At 41.8% G+C, this 21,678-nt stretch overlaps 2 protein-coding genes across 3 annotated transcripts in view; one reads left to right on the forward strand and one right to left on the reverse strand.

Moving 5' to 3' along the window:
* LOC125429815 (trypsin inhibitor ClTI-1-like) overlaps positions 1-929 on the reverse strand; it is a 100,526-nt gene extending 99,597 nt beyond the window's left edge. Inside the window, exon 1 of the mRNA XM_048491324.1 lies at positions 841-929. The gene's annotated coding sequence lies outside the window, so the exon portion shown is untranslated. The remainder of the gene's footprint in view (positions 1-840) is intronic.
* An 8,244-nt stretch (positions 930-9,173) lies between these two features.
* Positions 9,174-16,373, forward strand: LOC125429814 (serine protease inhibitor Kazal-type 6-like). 2 transcript variants are annotated; one of them, XM_048491320.1, is made up of 5 exons: positions 9,174-9,301; positions 12,261-12,295; positions 12,474-12,509; positions 14,914-15,032; positions 16,011-16,373. In XM_048491320.1, the coding sequence occupies exons 1-5, from the start codon at positions 9,247-9,249 to the stop codon at positions 16,075-16,077; spliced, it is 312 nt and encodes a 103-aa protein (XP_048347277.1). In that variant the 5' UTR covers positions 9,174-9,246; the 3' UTR covers positions 16,078-16,373. The 2 variants fall into 2 exon arrangements, with proteins under 2 accessions (XP_048347277.1, XP_048347279.1); XM_048491322.1 differs by lacking the exon at positions 12,474-12,509 and having other exon boundaries at positions 9,176-9,301.
* Positions 16,374-21,678: the final 5,305 nt, after the last annotated feature.

Below are 21,678 nucleotides of genomic sequence, written 5' to 3' on the forward strand. Positions count from 1 at the left end.
CGGTAGCTAATTTTTTGTCTAGTTCAGAGAATAATTGCAATCCCACCACTGAGTCCTTTCAGAACCGGCTGTTAAATTATTTGAATCCTACCACTGCACACACCCCTTTGGACTGAGCTGTAAGTACTAAGGTTCACTGTTCTACTGCTTAAATAGTTATAAAGAAACTTTGATCGTTCCATTAATAGTTTATTTATAAATATTGCTAAGGAAAGAAGAAAGATCAGACTTTATAAGGAAACAAATTAGAGTGAATTTACATATTGCACATAACTCTGTGATTCCGCCCCCCAACCCCCCCCCCCCCATCTCATCTATGAAGTAAAGCAATGATTACCAGCCTCAAGGTGGGATATGGAATTTTTCCAGAATTACAAATAATCTCCACAGATTAGGTCCCCAGGAGAAAATAGTATGTATGGAGGGCATACATGATGACATTACATCCCTGCTGAGCTCCCTGCCCCACCAAATTCCACTCTCCTGAGGTAACCCCATCCTCCCCCGGAATTGGCAACCTTCTATAAAGCAGCTGTGGATAGCTTCTAGCTGAGGAAAGGATTAGCGAGGGCAGAGAGGTGGAACTGGAACTTTTCAATTGTTTTCTCCAGCACTTTATCCATTCAGTATTGTTCCTCTGGCTGCTTTTCTCTCTTATTGTTTATTTATACCACTGATAGAAAGCATTTCATTTGAAAAAGATCTGCACATTCTGATTCATGAACCAAACCATGGACCTGTCCTTGCATATACAAATTCACATGCCTTCATCCTTCTCAAACATCCCATTTCCTGACTCAAAGAAACTCCCATCTGTCATTAATACCCGGAATCACTTACCCTGGCATCGCACCCTCAAAATGCATTACTTCTTTGGAGAAAGGACAAAGAAGGTTTCTCTTAACCTCAGTAACTATGTGGCAGTACTGTAGACTGCAGTAATAAAAAAAAACTAAAATGAAGTTTCTTGCATTAAGCAGGAACAGAGGAGTTGCAGATTAACTGTCTGAGAATGTGGTATAAGAGCTTGGCAAGGTCAGTTGGTTGTAATAATCACCAAGAATCCCAGATCAAGAGGCAGAGAGTGACTGAGGTCACATTAGCATCTTAAATTTCACACCCCTAGTAGAAGCTAGACTGTACCCCCACTCGCGTGCAATGCACAAAGAGGGATGCAGGAGGCATAACATGTAGGATGTGTAAAAAGTGGGCAAATAGTGATGTCAGTGACTTTGTAATCAAAATATGATACAGTAGACTGTAGAGATGCAGAGACCCTGTGCCGTTTCAGGGCTTTTTCCTTTTGTTAGTAACCCTGTTTGACAGCTGCCAAATAAGGATGCAAAGCTCTCACCCTTGGCATGGATTTTTGGGAGCGTTGATGCCCAGCTCAACCCTGGTACCACAAAAGCTGTGGTATAAGTTTATATCCATCCACATGACATTGACTGAAAGACTCAATCACAACATCCAGGGAAAGTGTGTTATGATTATGTATTCATAAATTTGAAACTCAAACAATATGCACCATCATGCTTTCAGCGACAAAATTAATTGAATGTTGGAATGCAGTTTCAAATGCACTCTCGCTGTTACCCAACAACATACAATGGAGTGATAATAACAAAAAACCACAGAGCTAGTCGGTCTTCATCAGTCATTGTGTAGTACTCACTTACTCAGTGGATGAAATCTGACCTCAAATACAGACTGCAAAGACTTGTGGTTCTGTGTAGTGATCAGGAGAACCAATGAGCTCTGTGGGGTTTTTTTTGTTATTATCACTCCACTGAGTGTTGCTGGATAACATTGAGTGTGTGTTTGAAACTCCATTCCATTTTGGAAGCAGCATCTTCCAACCACTGCTGTGTGAACAGCAGCGGCTGGAAGGCGCCATTTCCCCCGTACCGTCCCTAAATGCCTACCTCGTCTCCTGGCTTCCGGCTCGTCGCAGAGGCCAGGAGACACGCCCCCCCTGGCCTGCGACTCCAGAGCCGTCGCTCCAGCCTGCAGGGGGGGTGTCCCCTGGCCTCTGCGACGCGCCGGAAGCCAGGAGACGAGGTAGGCGTTCAGCGGCTGCACAACCTGTGCAAAGGCTGCACCACCGCCTGCCACCCTCCTGGGACCGTCCATGTGAACGGTCCCGGGGGGGTGCATTGGCATTTTTTATGCCGATGCACCCCCATACCATTGCAGTGTGGAAAGGGCCACTGACTGAAAGGATACAGTAAAGCAAGCTGAAAACACCCCTCCTTCATCTAATCCAGGGGCATGTACCAATTAGGGAAGAGGTTTCATCTATTCAAACATCACATAATTATTGTCCAAATGTGAAATAGGGCTTTTAAGTTAAAAGCATGAGACAAGCCATGCAGCAACCATACTTTTAACAAAGGATGTCAAAATAATGATCACAAGGTTTATTATGACATATCAATGATATTGGTATATAGGGCCCCAAACACTTTCTCCATGGGGAACTAAATAGCCATCAAAGAACTCTATTGGCTTGTCTCAAGTAAGACATAGCAGACCTAGTGATGAGAGATCCAGTGATGAGGAACACAGAATTCCAGTTGTGAACGTATCCAAAAAGTCAAACTCATTTGTTATGATGGGAGGATATGACATAAATGTCACTTTGTTGGACTGGGCCATGTATGCTATAAAATGTGATGTCAGGTACTAGAAATGCAAACTTTATAGAAGACACAGGCAAAACCAGTTAATGATATTATTTTTACTTAAAATACAAACATGCTTAAAACAACAACACTCTCACAGTATTTTCTTTCTTTGATACTTCTTGCTCTGGACTACTGCATCAAAATCTGGAGTCAAAAGTCTGTACTGTAGCAATTTTGAGTTTGCTGTTCAGGTGTGTCTCTGTAAGCTGATAATGTCCTTTTGATTTATTAACACTAATTAAAGAGAAGAGCTGTTCATACACATGATGCCCAAACACAGACAACATTTTAGCAGCAAAAGCCTTAAGCTGGGAGTAATGTGAGCTCCAAAATTGGTAATATTTGCTAATGTCAACTTCAGAAAATGTATCCTTGAGCATAGCATTACAATGCAGATCAATTATTGAACACATCTTACTGTGACATGCCTCTGAAGATGCCAGCCATAGATGTGGGCAACATGTCAGCAGAGAAAACTACCAGAATATGGCACACAGCCTGAAAAACTCACAACAGTCATTATATAGTACTTACTCAGTAACTCTTTGCAATGTATTTTGTAATAACTTATTTATTTCAGCTTACATTGTTCTCATCTCCATTTTATCTTGGAGTAAATTTTTACTTGGAATACTAACCTACCATTCAACCAGCATTCCTTTCTAGCTAAAAATTAACACTATGTCACAGCCAGAAGCCAATGCAACAGGTGCACCCTTGGTAAATATCTAATCCAAATACAGATGCCATTCACATATCAGCAGGTCTAAGAGGTGCCAAAGTTATCAACCTAAACCAAATAAGGAGAGAACTGTTACACGTTTTATCTGGTGCTAAGAAGAACAAATAAAACATTGTGTTTTCCTGTTCAAGCTGCCAAATATGTAGAAATAAGATGATAGTTGATCTCAACAGGGCTTAAACAAGGGTCTTGGCAAACAAATTGTTTTGTTGTTTAACTATTGACAGAGCTATGCTTGTTTATTATGTCTCTGTCCCTCTTGGTCTGTTTTCATGATCATGAGGAGGAGAGGAAAGAACTGACAGTGTCTGTGTAGAATGTTCTTACACTTTGGTGTTTCTGTGTGTGTGTGTCTGTGTTTCCTTTTTTTTTTTTTTTTTTGCAATTCCTGCTTCATTCTGTGGTGGTTTTTCAGTGTGGACACAGACTTTGAGTTCCATGAAACAAATCATGCAGAAGATCAAACCAGCTCTTCCCCTAATGTTTACTATTTTTATGCCATGGCCTCTCTTCCTCTACTTTCATTGATTTTCAAGGACCTAGCATGTAACAATGAATTAAGAACAGGAAATGTCAGGCATATGGGAGGCGCTTCAGGACATGGTGCCTAAAGGTCAAACCAGACATTACATTTTTTAAAAAAGGTCAGTCTGGGGAATTCTGGTGTTGATTCATTCTCCCTCAGGTCATTTCTGCACGGACAGCTGAGCGGGGCTGTTCAGCATAGTTTATGCCGATGCATCCCCCAGGACCGTTCGCATGAAAGGTCCCGCTGAGTGTGCAGCCAACGGCACAGCCTCTGCACAGGGTGCGCCGTCCCCAAACGGCTCTAATTCCTCCTGACTTCCATTGTGGAGGCCAGGGGACATGCCCCCATGGCCAGAGTGATGGCTCTGAAGTCGGAGGCCTGGAGGTGTGTCCCCTGGCCTCCACCACACGATGGAAGCCAGGAGAAGGTAAGAGCCATTTGGGGAAGACGGTGGGAAAACGCTGCCTTCCACCCACTGCCGTTCACACGGCAGCGGGTGGAAGACGCCACTTTTGAAAAACCTCACTCATTGAGCAAGGTTCAAAAGCGGCGTTTTTGCGCCACTTGGTGGGCACGAGCACGGTGCTGCTATGATGCAGCAGTACCTGCTGTGCAAACAGCGCCCTAGGGACGGTGTTTTTACTGTCCCTGGGGTGCTGTTGTTGGACTGTGTGGAAACAGCCTAGGTCACACAGTAGCTAGCTACAGGAAATGCCTCTTTAGAAATGGAGAGAGCCTGATGTGGTTTAGACCTGTACCATGGAGGTGTTTACTATATGATTAGATGATTTGGAAGTTTTGCTTCCATGGCCTTCCAAGATCAATTGAGTAAATTGTGTTGAGATTTATTGGGCATTATTGCAGAATTCTAATGGACAGAAACTTTCTCACTCTTTTTTGGATTTTCATCTTTGGTTCTCCTTCCCATAATCTTTTGCAAACATTTGCAAGTATTTTTGGAGGGTGCATTGGTTTTGGATCCCTTCCAATCCAACTTCCAGCCTGGACCATGGGACAGAGACTGTTCTGGTCACCATCACATACAAGCTCCAGCCTGGTGCTGCTAGACTAAGGTGGGTCAGCATTGTTGGTGTTACTAGACCTCACTGCAGCATTTGACATGATTGATTATGATCTTTTGGCCCACCGCCTCACTGATGCTGGGTTTCAGGGAACAGCCTTGAAATGGTTGAACTTGCTTCTCCGCGGCTGGGGACAGCAGGTGACACATGGGGGGCATCCAGTTGTTTGTCGTGTGCAGCATGGGGCTATCCTTTTCACAATGTTGTTTAACATCTACATGCCACTCCTGGCACACCTTGTTCAGAGCTTTGGGCTGAGTTGTCATCAAGTTTGTTCTTCTGATGGATGGCAAGCCAACCTCCACCTTAGATGTTCCGGCACAGTGCCTCGAGGTCATGGCTGGATGGTTGGAAAAGAGCAAGTTAAGGTTAAATCCATCAAAGGCAGAGGTTCTGTGGCTGGGTTGGGATGGTCCAGTGGAGGGTTTCTAGCTGCTGTAGTTTGGTGATGCAGCATTACATCCAGCTGCATCTATTAAACACCTGGGTGTGACCTTGGTGTCTTCCCTTTCCATGGAGGCCCAGGTCACCAATATGGCAAGGATCGCTGTTTACCATCTTCAACAGGCTAGGCAACTGACCCCCTACCTATCCTGCCCTGACTTAGCCACAGTGATCCATGCAATGGTCACTTCCAGGCTAAACTACTGTAGCTCACTCTATGCAGGTCTGCCCTTGAGACTGACTCAGAAACTAGCATTGGTCCAGAAAACAGCTGCCAGACTCCATAGCTGTTCATCAGTGAGAAAGCATATAACATCTGTGCTTCAGTAGCTGCACTGGTTGCCAGTGGAATTCCAAATCAGATTCAAGGTTTTGGTTTTAACCTTTAAGCCTCTGAATGGTCTGGGGCCCTTGTATCTGCAGAACTGCATTATCCCATATTACCCACGAAAGACGTTCCAGTCCTCCAATAAAAATCTTCTGGTTGTCCTGACCCCAGGGACATTTGATTGGCGTCAACCAGAGCCAGGGCTTTTTCTGCATGGCTCCAGCCTGGTGGAACGTGTTAGCTGACAGAAAGTTCTACCAGTCCAGAGCAGGCTCAGGAGTCAGGACAGAAAAATCCCTGACTCTAGTTGAGACCAATTGCATGTCCTGGGGCCTGTAAGACAAAGATGTTCCACAGCCCTATGGCTGAGGCAAATCACATGTCTCAATACCATCAGTCAACCTCCCTATAACAAGTCAACACTTGGTTATTCTGCATTGCTCTTTTTCTGATATGGTCCATGCTCAGACTGTGTTAGGAGAATTTAAATCAAGCTGGGCCAGATAGGCTAACATGGACTAATTTGTTTGCCATCTTGATATTATTATTATTATTTTATTATCATTATCATTATCATTATCATTATCATTATCATTATCATTATCATTATCATTATCATTATCATTATCATTATTATTATTATTATTATTATTATTATTATTATTATTATTATTATTATTATTATTAGACCGCCATACTCTCGAAGGGCTCAGGGCTCAGGGCTCAGGGCGGTTTAAAGGCAACCAGACACAATACCTTGCAACTAAAACAATCAAATAATTCCAATTAAAACAATAAAAACAATAAAAACAGTAGCAGCAATAACCTTTCCATAATTAATACATTAGGCTGATGACACATAGGGCAACAGAGAGGGGCAGACTCAGCAGCCAGCCTCCCCCAAAGCCCGGTGGAACAGTTCAGTTTTACAGGCCCTGTGGAACTCCCCAAGGTCCCGCAGGGCCCTAACAGCTGGAGGAAGAGCGTTCCACCAGGCAGGGGCCAGGGTAGTAAAAGCCTTGGCCCGGGTGGAGGCTAGCCGCATCATAGAGGGACAAGGGACCACCAGTAAATTTGCCTCTGCCGAACGGAGAGAGCGACTCAGGACATATGGGGTAAGGTGGTCTCGCAGGTATGAGGGCCCCAGGCCATAAATAGCCTTAAAGGTAAATACCAACACCTTGAAGATAATCCGGAACTCCACTGGGAGCCAGTGCAGATGGCACAACACGGGGGTAATATGATCTGTAACTGAACCACCCATAAGAAGATGGGTTGCTGCATTCTGGACCAGCTTCAATTTCTGGATCAGCCGCAAGGGAAGGCCCGCGTAGAGCGAGTTACAATAGTCCAGCCTGGAGGTGACCATTGCATGGATCACTGTGGCCAGGTCGACCTGGGAGAGATAGGGTCCAGCCACCGGGCCTGGCGAAGATGGAAAAAAGCAACCAGAGTTACATGTGCCACCTGGGTCTCCATTAAAAGAGACGAGTCCAGGTGGACACCCAGGTTGCAAAAGGATCGGTGCCAAAGAGACCCATTCCAACACCGGCAGCTGGAAATCCCTAATCTCCCTCTCGTGACTCCCTCCATTTTTGTTGGATTAAGTTTTAACCTGCTTTGCTTCAACCAACTAGCGACCGCCTCCAAACAATGCTGTAGAGCCGTAGGGGCAGCAGCCGCCCACCCTTCCATCAACAGAATGAGCTGAGTGTCATCAGCATATTGATGACAGATCAGCCCCAAACTCTGCACCAGCTGAGCAAGGGGGCACATGTAGATGTTAAATAACTGTGGGGACAACAGTGCTCCCTGAGGCACACCACAAAAAAGTGGGCATTGCTGAGAGGCCTGATCCTCACACCACACTTGCTGACTCCGTTCCCAGAGGAATGAGGCAAGCCACTGAAGGACAATGCCCTGCACCCTGGCAGCGGCCAGGCGGTGGGTCAAAAGGTCGTGGTCAACCACATCAAATGCTGCGGTAAGGTCCAATAATACCAGCAGCGCCGATCCGCCTTGGTCAAGCAGCATGCGGAGTGTATCTGTGATGGCGACAAGGACAGTCTCCATCCCATGCCCAGCACAGAAGCCGCACTGGAAGGGATTGAGCGCCGATGTGTCCTCCATAAAGCCCTGAAGCTGCTCCAACACCACTCTCAATTACCTTCCCCAGAAATGAAAGGTTCGAAACGGGGCGGTAATTGGCTAGATCACTAGGATCTAAAGATGGTCTTTTTAAGAGTGGGTGGACCACTGCCTCCTTCTGATTTAGTGGTTTAATTTTAGTGGTTTAGTGGTTTAAAGTGTTTTAGTGATGAGGTGATTAATTTTATGTATTAGTAAACTGTTTTAAAATGTTGTGCACCATGCTGAGTCTTACGTTGGTTGGGGAGGGTGGGAAACAAACAAACAAACAAACAAGAGAGCTTTTAGAATGATCTGTCCTGCCATTGCCCTTTGGCTGTGTTATATCAGACATTCTAGTGCCACGTGCATCCTTAAAGTGCAAACGTCTAAGAGACACTAGTGTGACAGATTAACCTTGATATTGGCCCAACTGGGGCACATCTTCCCCTTTATATAGGGCAGGGGGTTTGGACATAATTTTTGTATGATGTGTGCACTCTTTATATCACCTTTCCCTGAATGGACTGGAAAATGTACAGTTACTGGCATTTGATCTCTTTTCTGTGGACTGCAAAAAGCACTCTGTGACAACAGATACAAGTGCTTTGCTTGTACCTAGATATGAAGATGGCATATTATTATTATTATTATTATTATTATTATTATTATTATTATTATTATTATTATTATTATTATTATTATTATTATTATTATTATTTTGCTTTAGTGTATTTCTTAAGCTGTATTTGCTACACCTGTTTCTTTTTAGTGTACTATATGGTACAATAAATAGGTCTTAAGTGTTCAAATGTCAGTTGTCTCTCTCTCTCCTTGCAAATCCAGTTATAGAGTCACTCACTTTATCTTGGAACAAATGCTAAGGGGAACAATAGGGGCTGTGTGACATATTTGCTAAATTTCCTAACAAGCATTTAAGTTTATGATCTTATATAAATTAGGACATACATCTAACAACTTAATCGCAATATATACATACGGGACTTTTTTGTTTTGAGGTTTTCTGTTGAGAAGGTTGTTGTCCTCCAAGGTTTTTGGTCAGCATGATCTTGGGAACTGCTCAAATATTTGACCAGTTTTCTGCTTTGTGTACTAATTGACAGAGAATTGAAACTTGTGGCTTGCATATGTTCTCAACAAATATTACTGGTTGTTCACAGCAAAGAAAAAAATTTGGGAGGATGGCTTTGTGGGAGGATATGTAAATGACACCTGAATGTATAAATGCTCAGCAACTCTGTGGATGGAACTGTTACCTTGCCTGAGACTAACGAACTGTTTCTACCATGAAGAACACAGGTGTACTTGTGGTCTTCTCTTTTGCCCTCTGCTGTTTTTTAGGTGAGTATCTTGAAGTATGTAACTTAGAGGGAGTTTTGTTATAAGCGATGGTTCCAATCCAGGAAAAAAATAGCATCACTAGGACATCACAGATCCTCATTTTGTGCATGTCTTGTAGAGCAGCTGGTCTTGCACATAACAGTGGTGGCTCTCACCTTCCAGAATGGCTTGCCTGAGTAGGTCAGGAGGGCTCTCACAACTTCTGTCATTCTGCACAATGAGCAAAACTTAATATTCAATATTCAAAACTTAATATTCAAAAGAGGTTAGAATTGTAGTAGAATGAACAAGTCAGGATGGCAGCTTTTTAGTGGAAAAGAATTGTAGTCCACTGAAATGATTATTGTATATATCACCTGCTTTTACTGTATAATCTTTACCTTATAATCTACCTTCTGTACTGTTTACAGTATATCTTTCTTAGACAGTTTGTTTTCACTATTCTTTGTGATCCTAGTCCTATTGCATTGTTTGTTGGTTGTTTTATGTTGCTGTGATTTCCTGGCAACCTCCAAAATGGCCACATAGAGGTAAGGAATGGCAAAACATGGGGGATTCCCTCTATAGCTAGAAATAACATTTAGCACAACAAAAACACCATAAGTTGGGACAATACAACAAGGATGATCAGGGGCCTGGAGACCAAGCCCCTATGAGGAAAGGCTGAGGGATTTGGAAAGGAGGATATTGAGGAAAGAGGAGGTTGAGGGGGAACATGATCTCTCTCTTTAACAGGGGAGGAGTGCCCACAGGGACATGTGGGGTCACATGTCCCCAGGTGCACACCATTTTGTTATGTGGGGGCACAAAATTGCCCCCATACCAAGGATGTAGGTAAGGGGCTTCTTGGGTTCCAACCCCCCCCCCCATTACATGTCCAAAGCATCATCACTTTCAATGTTGTTTTAACTGTGGATCCCAGATTCTCCCTTTAAGGTGGATTTAAAAGGAGAATCTCGGCTCCCTAGTTTAAACACCATTGAAAGTGATGCTGTTTGGGGGTGGATTCCAGCATCATAGCGGCCGCCCATGGGGGGGGGCCCTACAAAACTCAGATTTTGCATCAGGCTCCATTTTCCCTAGCTACGGGAGAGCAAAAGGGACTGCCAGCTGCCGGCTGGGAGCCCAGCCAGTGGGGGGGCAGGGGAGTCTGCCATCCCTGGCCTCGGAGAGCTGCTTTTATAAGTACTGAGGCTGGGGACGGGGCTTGGGGAGCCATGGCCATGCCCCCAGGGGTGGGTGGGGGTGTGGCCCTGCCCCCAACCCCCCCCATTAAAAATCTATACCTACACCACTGCCCCACACCCCTCCTCCCCCATGCCAACTCAGCTCCCAGGTCAGTGCAGAGGAGTAGGGGTATTCCATGTGGGGGGCGATTTTATGGGGAGGCCACGCATCCCTGCACCGACTTGGCTCATCTGAATCAGTGCGAGGGAGGAGGGGATGGTGCCCAATTGGGTGCAAAATTGCCCCCACCCTTGGCCAGGCCCGGAGTAGGGAAGTGGGAGACACAGTACCCCTTGGCCTCGCCCCACCAGCCTGCCCAGGACCGCCACCGGCTCAGGTAAGTGGAGCATGGGGCGTGTAGCTACCACAGGGTGTGGGGTTCAGGGGGCATAGATATCACAGTGTGGGGGCACGGGGGGCATTTTGTCCCAGGCTTTGTCCCATTTTGTCCCAAGTTCAAATCACAGTGGCAGTAGCAAGCAAACAAGCAAAAAGTTTTATTGTATTGGCCATAGGCCTTCACTATCTTCCCATATACAGATCAATACAATCCCATCAATATGGCAAAATGGGTAAAAACAACAAAAATGTACCCTAATAATTAAAATTCTGTAAAAATGTTAACTAAATGGGCTAAATGTAACTTAGTGAAATTTTAAGCAATGATAAAACAGATGTCCATAACAGTAAAATGATATAACATGCAGGTTATTTCACAGTATTAAACCCCAGGAGTAGGGAAGTGGGAGACACAGAGGCAAGGCCTTGGGGTTGGAAAGAAAGCTGGGTAGTCCTGACGCTCCCCAATGGGCAATTCCTACAATGGTCAGATGGTGGCAGCAGTTACCCAAGAGAGGAAGAGGGGGAAACTCTCCAGGAGGTGTTAGGAACCCTTGGCATAGAGGGTAAAGGGTGGACTAGAGCAGGGGTAGGGAACCTGCGGCTCTCCAGATGTTCAGGAACTACAATTCCCATCAGCCCCTACCAGCATGGCCAATTGGCCATGCTGACAGAGGCTGATGGGAATTGTAGTTCCTGAACATCTGGAGAGCCCCTGGACTAGAGCCTGCTGGCCAAAGCAGACAAGTTTCAGTACAGTGTATACTCCTTTGGGAACAACTAAAGTAGAATTATGCATGAGATGAGGAGAATTCTGGTGGTAGCAGTACTAGTGTATTGTAGCAGGGTTGAGTCTCTTTTAAGGGACTGGAACAGACTGGGTTGTTGCACATAATGGATGAGAGAGGTCAGAGGTTCCACCCTTTCTTGGAGTGTACATAAATAAAATTATGATAAAACAGATGAACAATAACTAGTCAAGGACAAAACTATCTGAGGTCTAAGAAAATTAATTAACATGGTACACCTAAGGAGCATGAGGATAGGAATGGAACTTTAACTGGTATTTTTTCACTCTGAATGTTTCCATTTCCATTTCACTCTGAATGTTTCCATTTCCATTTCCAGTATTTTTGCTAACTGTGACTATTTCTCTCAAATTTCTAAGAAAGGGAAGAATATAATATGACAAACGATGTTTTTAAAAAGCCAATTAAAGTTCTTCAGAAGAAATCACTGATGAATCCAAATCACACATGAAAGCAGTATTTAAATGTCTCCCTGCTGGCAGGTGTTGTTGTTTTTTTGTCTCGGTTAACAATTTACACTCAATTTCCCCAGATTTCTGATCTGATCTCATTGTGCTGGGTGTGTGTGTGACTTTTTTTTCTAGGAGTAAACAGTAACAATGAAAATGATGACAGCAAGGTAAGCTTTTAAAACATTTTACAATTAAAAATGGCAATTGTGTCACTGTTAAATATTATTCAACATTAAACCTAAATTTTCATATAAATAATAATACAACATTTTTCATTGTAAAAATTCACCTAGATAGTTTCCAAACTGAATTCAAATTTCCCTTGAATGGCTCTTCTTCTATTAGAGCAAACAAAAGGGGAGAAGAAAGAAAAAGAAGAAGGTGAGCAATACATTCAAAATATATTGTTCCAAGCTTTTTTAAAAGTAATCAAATGCCTTTCCAAATACATAAATACACTTACTAAATAGTCCTTCTCTCTGGATATCAGGATCTCATGTGAGAGCACAATACAAGGAAGTTTCCACAGTATATACTGGTTAATTGTTCCCAGCTGTGGTATCAGCTGTAATTACAGAAATGCTGAGTAGTCAATTGCAGAATTGAGACCTAGTGGGGCTGTTGTTCCTAATTCAAAGAGAGACAAGGTTTAATGTTGAATAATATGAATGTTTTATTTTTTATATAGTGTAAGAAAAAACAGTTGTGCTCCTAGCGGAGTAAGGAAAAAGAATACTTTATACAACAATTGTAAGTGTATTGGGAGGGTTCTTTGGGTTTTTGTTTAATTATATGAAAATGAAAGGATTAGATAGACTTTTATTTGACATTTGTATTTGTACATTTCAGATTGGCTTGACAAAGGACTGCCGAAATAAAAACCTAATCTAGAGGTTTTATAGCCATACCTGACAGTGTACTGACTTACAAAAATCTTTCTTGTATATTTATGATTGTAAGATAATGTTGAAATGTTGATCACCTAGTGAGTTGGAGTACGCATGGGTGTAATATTTGTGACATCAGGTCACCCAGGCTGAGCCCAACTTGAAATTCCGCACAGTCTACCACCTTCAAGCCCCATGTGGAGGGGAGAGATGGTGGAGTACAGAGATGGTGGTGCTCTGCCCTGACCTAATCACCAGGTTAGTGAGGGGAAGGGGGAGAGAGGATGGGAGAGAGGGAATTCCCTTAGTTATTTTTAAAAAATCAAATGGTGGCAAGGCTGAAGCAATCTAAAAAATGCCCCCCCCCCCCAATCAGCGTTGTCCACTTTTTAAATTTCTTTAAACTACCACCATTTTTCAGGAGAAACCACCACCTCTCAAAATACTAGAAAGGTTCTGAAGTGTTTTGCAGTTTGGCTTTGCCATCCCCCCCACCCCCAATATTATGTCATATGCACTTCCAAAGTTGAAAAAAATGACTCTCATCCACCTATTTTGTCTCAGGACAATGGTGCAGAGGAGGCAGGAGCCCTCATTCTAAGCCCAGTTGGGCTCCTGGGGCTTAGAAATTGCCTTTCCTTAAAGCTGCTGTGTGATGGCAAAAAGTGAATTTGGCCTAGAGAACTGGCGTCCAACTCATCAAACATGTAACAGTATCAGCTTAGCCTTCAGGACCTTCAATATATTAGATGTGGTATGCAGCTTATGGTGACCTGTAAAGCAGTCTAAATATATCCTGCTTACCACATGTTATGGTTTTCATCCTCCTATCCAGCCACCTACTATTGTTACCCCTCCCCCCCCAAAAGAAGATGTGAGAAAATGTTGCAGCTGTGTGTGATGGGATAGGTAAAACCAACAAATTTGCATAGCAACAGAACAAGTCCAAACAAACCAGTAATTGGGTGGAATATCAGCAACTGCAGAATATTACCAAACCAGCCATGGTAATCTGTATCGCAGCATCAGCACACATTTAAGTTAACTTTGCTTCATTTTCACTTGATAAACTAATTGTCTCTGCTGAGCTATGAGAAGTGAGAAAAGAAGCATTCCACAAAAATCTTTTGGAAAGTTATGCAGGAGCAAAAATTTTAACTGCACATTTTATGGGTCTTAACTGAAACAGCCAAAGATTTCTGCCTGTAACAACACATCATTTTCAAATAGTGAACGATTTGTGTGTGCAAATTTTTCCCTCCCTTGGCAACATTCTGCAATCCATCTTTTGCTCTGAGCCAAGGCAGCTAGTTCTTCTGAAGACCCTCACAAAATATGGGATGCCTTTATTATATGCATTTGATGGCTGGTACATATGACATCATTTCTGATTGTGTTAACTGCTTGCTCCATGTCTATGCCATTCTGTACATTTAGAAACTCTTATGTAGAAGGTGACTGCCTTTTCAAGCACAATTGAAGCAGATTCCCATTATAACCATTTCACTTCTTCCTCCCAAAGGGCTTCCACGGGGATCACGTGGGCCTTTTTGCTAGTTTTTTTTTTGTCTTTTCCTTTCGACTGTGATGACTGCATATTCCTCCTTTGCAGAAGCTGGACCCGTCTTTTAAGTGAGGGCATGGATGCTACTTTTGCTGGATTTGGGCTATTGCATTGCATATCAACCTGTCAGTAGATAGGCAAGAAACATTTTTTTCTTAATGGATGCTCTTCATATCTAAGGTTAAATGAGGCAAATGCATTTAATATTGGCACAAAAATAATTTCCTGTATGAGCTGCTGTTCTAGAGTGCTGGCTGTTATCCTATTAACCCTGAGAAGGAATTTTCCTAAGAAGAAAGGCTGGGTTCAATAAATGTCATTTTACTGTTTCTAGGAGAAGTACTGTGGGACACAGGTTAGTGCAACACCAATGTGCCCCCTGAATTATAATGCTCACTGCGGGTCAAATGGTCAAACCTATTCCAACAAGTGTGAATTCTGCAATGCTGTCTGGTGAGTAGACTGCCTCCCAAATTGTTTCTAGTCCCAATTCAAAGTGCTGATGTTAATTTTAAAGTTCTGAATTGGTATACCTGAGGAACCACCTGAACTCATATGAACCTGCCCATAGTTTAACATTGTCTAGAGCAGTGGTGGGATCCAAAAAGTTTCATAACAGGTTCCGATGGTGGTGGGATTCAAACAGTGGCGCCGCCGAACACACGCACCTCCAGTCCCTATTGGGCAGGGAGGTTGCTTTAGTAACCCCTTCTTGGCACTCAGAAAAAATTAGTAACCACTTCTAGAGAAGTGGTGAGAACTGGTTGGATCCCACCTCTGGTCTAGGGCAAATACTGGAACTTAGAGAAAGGATTTATGTTTATTTGCTGTGTTTTTTTTAAAAAAAGGAGGGGGTGATGAATGTTTCTAAGTCATACCAGAAGACAGATGTCCTTACAGTCATTAAGGACTGATGCCCTGCTTGGAGAAAAAAGTCCATAATTTAATGGACATGAACCACACGAAATAGAACTGAGTGAACAGTAGTGCTGAGAGATGTGCAGTGGGTCCCAATTTGTTTCTAAGTATACTTTAAATCCCTACAGTGTTTCACTTCAAGTTATCTTATGCCTCCTTCTATGAGAGCCCTACAATACACTGAGGTTTGAGAAATCCCTGGTCCACATTTCTTCTTTATTTTAGCACAAAATAAGACCTGTGTTTTTTTAAAAAAATCCTTGATATTACTCCACATGGAGTAATGCGGTTGGGAGGTTGTACTAGTTCCCAAGTTACTTTTCTGACAGTGAAGTTCCAATTATATTAAGAAGCAGGAGGGACCTATCAGCGTCTTCCACTGAGGGACTTCAGTATCTACCCTAGTTTCTTAATACGGTGTGCCATTCAGTTCTGGTAGAAATGCCAGTGAATTGTGCTGTGGATATGAAGATGGATATTAATGGTGAATTTTGCTTAATTTATTTTTTGTAGGAAAAGCAAGGAGCCTCTTACTCTCAAGAGTTTGGGAACATGTGAAAGTACTCTCCAAGAATCATAAAATCATGGAACCAGTGAACCATGGAACCAGTGAACCATCTTCTTGTTGAACCACCCTGCCACTACAAACCAGCATGTTTTACCCATCAGACCCTTCACAAATCAACCTATATAAAGAATCTCCTTTCTGTTTAATCTTAGTTCTCACGGAGGTAGAAAATTTGTATCTGGATTGTACCACTTTAGACTGTAGGTGAGGATTCACTGAATGCTCATCCATTCATAAAATTACTCTGTAAACATTCACAATTATCATGTCAAAAACAGTGCTAGGTTCAATAAATAAATAAAATGGCAGCAATGTTCTTTTCGCCACTTTATTTCCTATTTTTTTAAAAGATGCAGAGTTTGTCAGCACCATCTTTCCCCTATTAGTGTCTCCCAGAAACTGGTGGGGAAAACAACTAGCATGAGAGTAAATCTTCACTCAGGTAAGGAGCTCCACAGGAAACCCTGAACCTATCATGTACACTTAGTCTTATTTGCCTCAAAGTGTTGTTGTGAGGCAAAATGGAAGAGGAAAGAACCAAATTTGCCAGATGTCTTTGGGAAAAGGATTGGATAAAAACCAGGGAGGTAAATCCTTTTCAGTGCCCGCTCCTGAAAAAAAAAGGAATGCTAGGCTACAACATTTCTCAGCTCAGTCATGTGAATCATGTACAGCTCAAAAAGATACAGTCCAGGTGCTAATTTACCAAAGCAGTGAGATCAAGGCTTTACTCTCTTCCAGCAGACCTTGCCTAAGGATTTGTTCTTACTTGATATGTCATAACAGAAGATCCAAGACTTTGCCTGTTAATGATCTTGCTTCATAATATAAAATGAGCTGTATTTTGCCTTGTTTTCTTTTCTTGATGCATCTCAAGAACAGGGATTCCTTGTGAGGCCAAGGGTATAAAATTATTCAGTGGAATATTTACAAAGGTATTTTAGTCCATCACACTAAAACAATATTGCTTTTGCTGCATGCTAGAGTAGTGATGTGATAATGTCACTTACAAGAATCCCAAAAGTGATGTAACTGCAGCACCGATGATGCCAGAAAGACCCTATCAGACTGGGTGTGTTTTCCACTGGTTGCCAGCATCACACTGTCTACCCTAGAAGCAAATTGATTCACATGAAACATGAATTCAAAGAAATATATAGGAAATCATGGATATAAGAACACCAATATGCATATATGGTAGCAATAAATAATATGGTATGGGTGTGTATGCATATATAGATTTAAAAAGGCAGTGCCTGAGAATATAATGCATGAGTCTACAAAGCAATTAGAAATCAAGCCCTCAGCAAGGGAACTATGCATATTGGAGAGATGAACAATAAACAACTATGCATTTACATATTAGTGATAGAAACAAAAGCCAAAGGCTGCAAAATGATAAAACCCAACATAATTCATGTTAAATGTGCAGAATATTGAAATCCTTCTTGCCTCCTTAGCACTCTCTAGCCCTTCTAGTTACAGATACGTTCCCTAGCAAGCAAAGCTGTTTCATAGCTACCTATCTAAGGATCAAGGATGGTTGGGAAGACAGAACCTTCACTGGCAGACTACTTCAGAGAACTACTCCAGAGAACTTGAAGGAAGGGAGAGTAATGTGGGGAGAGGCCTTTGGAGACCTCAAAGCATTGCAAGAGACCATCCTCAAGGCAGGTGGACTGTAAAAAGAGAAGGTCGTTCCATTCCACATGAGGATTTTCCTGTGATGATCACGTTGCTGGTGCAATTGTCACTTAGTTCTCACAGGCAATAGAGATTCCACATGGCCACATCTGTTGTCTCAGTCTTGTTGTCCATGGTTTCCATTTCTCACGAAATGCAGACTGCACCCACCACACACATACACCCCATTATTTTCATGTCACTGTCATGATTCTCTGCCCACCTTTTAAAAACAATTTTGGCTCATGCACAGGAATAATGTTGCTCAAAAATAATACAGTACTGCATTAAAAAAACCACAACAATGCATGATTGAATAGTGCTGCTACAAAATAATGCAAGACCTGAATTCTTTGTTAAAGGAAAGTTCTGCAAGGTACTAGGTCTCCCATTGTGGCCATCTATATTAAAAACAGTTAATAGGCCTCATAGTGCTTAGAATTAGGAACCAGAGTACTTCAAGAACTTTTTCAGTGCTGAGAAAGCAGAGAAAAAAACTTCCACATAAAGTCTAATGTAATTACATTGTTCCAGCCCCCCACCCCAAATAAGTTGGTGTCACCAAAGTTTTGGTGGAACAATCCACAGAAAACTCCAGCTTATTTCCATGATCATCTGGAAGTCAACTTCTGATTCATCCTCCCCCAAGTATACAGATCAGAAGTTGATTCCCTGTCAGTTGTGGGAATAAGCTGGGAGCTGGCTTTCGAACAACAAAGCTTCAGCAAACATTTTTAGCAGCTGCTCAAGCCAAACATCCAGGACTGGCTCACAGTCTGTTCATGAGTGTCAAGCATGTTAGTATTTCAAACACAGTCACTGCAAATTCACAACAACTTTAAGTCAGAGCATTAAGTGTAATCTCTACCCTTCAGTGCACTAATAAAGTCAGCATATGTGGTCATAAACAAATTAGTTTTCCTTGAATGGTGTCATGGCAGACATATTGTTTCTTCTAGAACTTCTCCAAATTCCTACTAACTACTGTGCACATAGATTGGAGCTGGAAGGCAATGATTGGTACTAAAGGCTCAGCTATATTTTTCACATAGTACATAAGAACATAAGAACATAAGAACAAGCCAGCTGGATCAGACCAAAGTCCATCTAGTCCAGCTCTCTGCTACTCGCAGTGGCCCACCAGGTGCCTTTGGGAGCTCACATGCAGGATGTGAAAGCAATGGCCTTCTGCGGCTGTTGCTCCCGAGCACCTGGACTGTTAAGGCATTTGCAATCTCAGATCAAAGAGGATCAAGATTGGTAGCCATAAATCGACTTCTCCTCCATAAATCTGCCCAAGCCCCTTTTGAAGCTATCCAGGTTAGTGGCCATCACCACCTCCTGTGGCAGCATATTCCAAACACCAATCACACGTTGCGTGAAGAAGTGTTTCCTTTTATTAGTCCTAATTCTTCCCCCCAGCATTTTCAATGTATGCCCCCTGGTTCTAGTAAATTTCCAAATCATTATTATTATTATTTAATGTTGTTTAAATATCACAGCTGCCAGTTCTTTAGCTGGTTGTTGGCCTTTCATTAGCCTCACCCATAGGATGTTGCAATGTATCGGCATAGTATTTGTGCGGATCCCAGCAGGGCTGTCTTGCCTTCTAAATCAATCTGACAGATGTTGATTTTATTGATTTGAAGATGTTTCAAGTGCCGTCCTAATGTTTTTGGAATGGTGCCCAGGGTGCTGATTATCACTGGAACAACCTCAGCTGGTTTGTGCCATAGTTGCTGAATCTCAATTTTAAACTCATCGTGTTTAGTGAGCTCCTCATGCTCTTTTTCAATGACCCTGCTGTCACCAGGTATTGCTATGTCAACAAGGGTGCTTTCTTGTCCTCGTGTGATGTCTGGTGTATTATGTGCCAACACTTTGTCCATTTGGATTTGAAAATCCCACAAGATCTTAGCTCTCTCATTTTCAGTGACTTTCTCTGGACAATATTCCCACCAGTTTTTAGCTGTCCTAATGTTGTAATTCTTGTAATTTTTCTTATTCTTATTGTAGTTATTCTTATTTGTTTAATATCACAATTAAAATTGGAGCTGGAAGGCAATTGGAACTGGAAGGCAATGATTGGTACTAAAGGCTTGACTATATTTTTTACCCAGTAAATCTCCTTATTATTATTTAATTTTGTTTAATATTACAGCATGGATCCTTTTTGTGCACTATACTTCTGTCTTTTTGATGATTAGTCCACTCGTAACCCACTTTTCAATGCATGCCCAGGGACCTCAGCATGAGACACGGCCCTTGTTAACTCACATGATGACCAATGCAGAATAGGATTATTTTGTATTTGTTTCACCATATTGTATGGATTGATGGACACTCTTTGGTTTCTCAGTTGAGACCTATGTGGCTTGGGAGACACTTCTGGTAGAATACACCAACTCCAGCATAGCTCTCAATGTCATTGAAGCAGTTGCTTCCCTCCAGTTTTTGCCAGGAAGTCACACCTGTCAGCTTCCTCTACACACCTGCAGCTTTACATCTACTTCCAATAGATAGTCTTAGTAAGCCTGTCTTTATGTAATCATTGCCAGTAAAAGTGACAATGTTCAAATGAGTATTTGAAATAGCTTCACCTGATCTCATTCTGAAAATCCATTAGCACATTTGGTCATGATCACTTTAACATGGAATAGTGCATAGCAACAGTACTAAGAGCCAAACTAGGAGTTAAATACTGCAAAGATGTTACAGCTTTTGCAAATGAAAAGCAGTCATTCCAGGCTACAAATTTGTTTGGAAGATGTTCAGGGGCTTTTAACTCTTCTCTCTAGCTCTTTTCCCACTCAAAACTAACTTACATGTCCTTTCCCAGCAGCAAGGGAGTTCCCCAATGGGAGGAAAGGCAATATAGAGAAAGTGATTTCAATAGACTTGTGCATGGGAATCTGTTTTGTTTCTTTCAGTTTTTTAAAATTATTTTCATAAGCAACTGTTTCATTATTGGGTTGCTTTGTTTCACTTTTGCTCCTTTTGTTGTTATTGCCTCGTTTTCATAATTCTATTCCATTATTATTTCTGATTTCCACACCTATTTATGTAAGCTTAGTGGCTACAAGTCGCTGTCAGTCAGGGAAACCCAGATCCCTGCTTTCACCTCTTCCTAAATGGACACTACTTGTAACCTTATTATAGAAATTCTGGCTGCCTTATAAAAATGAACCTGAGTCAGAAAGAGGAAAGACTGTAGTAGCAAATGAAAGAGAACAAAATAAAATCTTTTAAATATATATATAAACTGTTTAGATGGGGAATTTGTTTTATTTTCATATTAATGACAATACTTACAAAACACCCCTTTTACATAATTAGTTAATGGCTACAGAAATGCATAAGTCTTGATTTTAATTGGAAAAACAGCCAGAGGAGAAACAGGTAAGCAGTGCCTACTCCTCTCTGCATTGCTAACCACATTAACTATTTTTTAATTGAAAACAACAACATTGGATGGCTAGTACAAATACCTGCCTCATATGGTTTTATCGCCATCTGTTTTAGTATTGGTTTTATTTTTATATATTGGTTTTAAAGTTTTAACTATTATATCATTGTAAAAATGTTTATGTTGTAACCCAGCCTGTGTCCTAAGGGGATAGGGCAGGATAAACATCTAAGAAAGAAAGAAAGAAAGAAAGAAAGAAAGAAAGAAAGAAAGAAAGAAAGAAAGAAAGAAAGAAAGAAAGAAAGAAAGAAAGAAAGAAAGAAAAGAAAGAAAGAAAGAAAGAAAGAAAGAAAGAAAGAAAAGAAAGAAAGAAAGAAAGAAAGAAAGAAAGAAAGAAAGAAAGAAAGAAAGAAAGAAAGAAAGAAAGAAAGAAAGAAAGAAAGAAAGAAAGAAAGAAAGAAAGAAAGAAAGAAAGAAAGAAAGAAAGAAAGAAAGAGTCTAGTTTATTCTGTAAGCTGCCTTAT

Source organism: Sphaerodactylus townsendi, linkage group LG03 (genome assembly GCF_021028975.2).
Source record: "Sphaerodactylus townsendi isolate TG3544 linkage group LG03, MPM_Stown_v2.3, whole genome shotgun sequence".
Lineage (NCBI taxonomy): Eukaryota > Metazoa > Chordata > Lepidosauria > Squamata > Sphaerodactylidae > Sphaerodactylus > Sphaerodactylus townsendi.

Bases quoted from the DNA above. Each gene is read 5' to 3' on its own strand.
- LOC125429814 (XM_048491320.1), top strand. From the start codon at position 9,247: ATGAAGAACACAGGTGTACTTGTGGTCTTCTCTTTTGCCCTCTGCTGT. The intron at 12,296-12,473 runs GTAAGCTTTTAA...TTCTTCTATTAG, and splicing joins ATGAAAATGATGACAGCAAG to AGCAAACAAAAGGGGAGAAG. The intron at 15,033-16,010 runs GTGAGTAGACTG...TATTTTTTGTAG, and splicing joins GAATTCTGCAATGCTGTCTG to GAAAAGCAAGGAGCCTCTTA.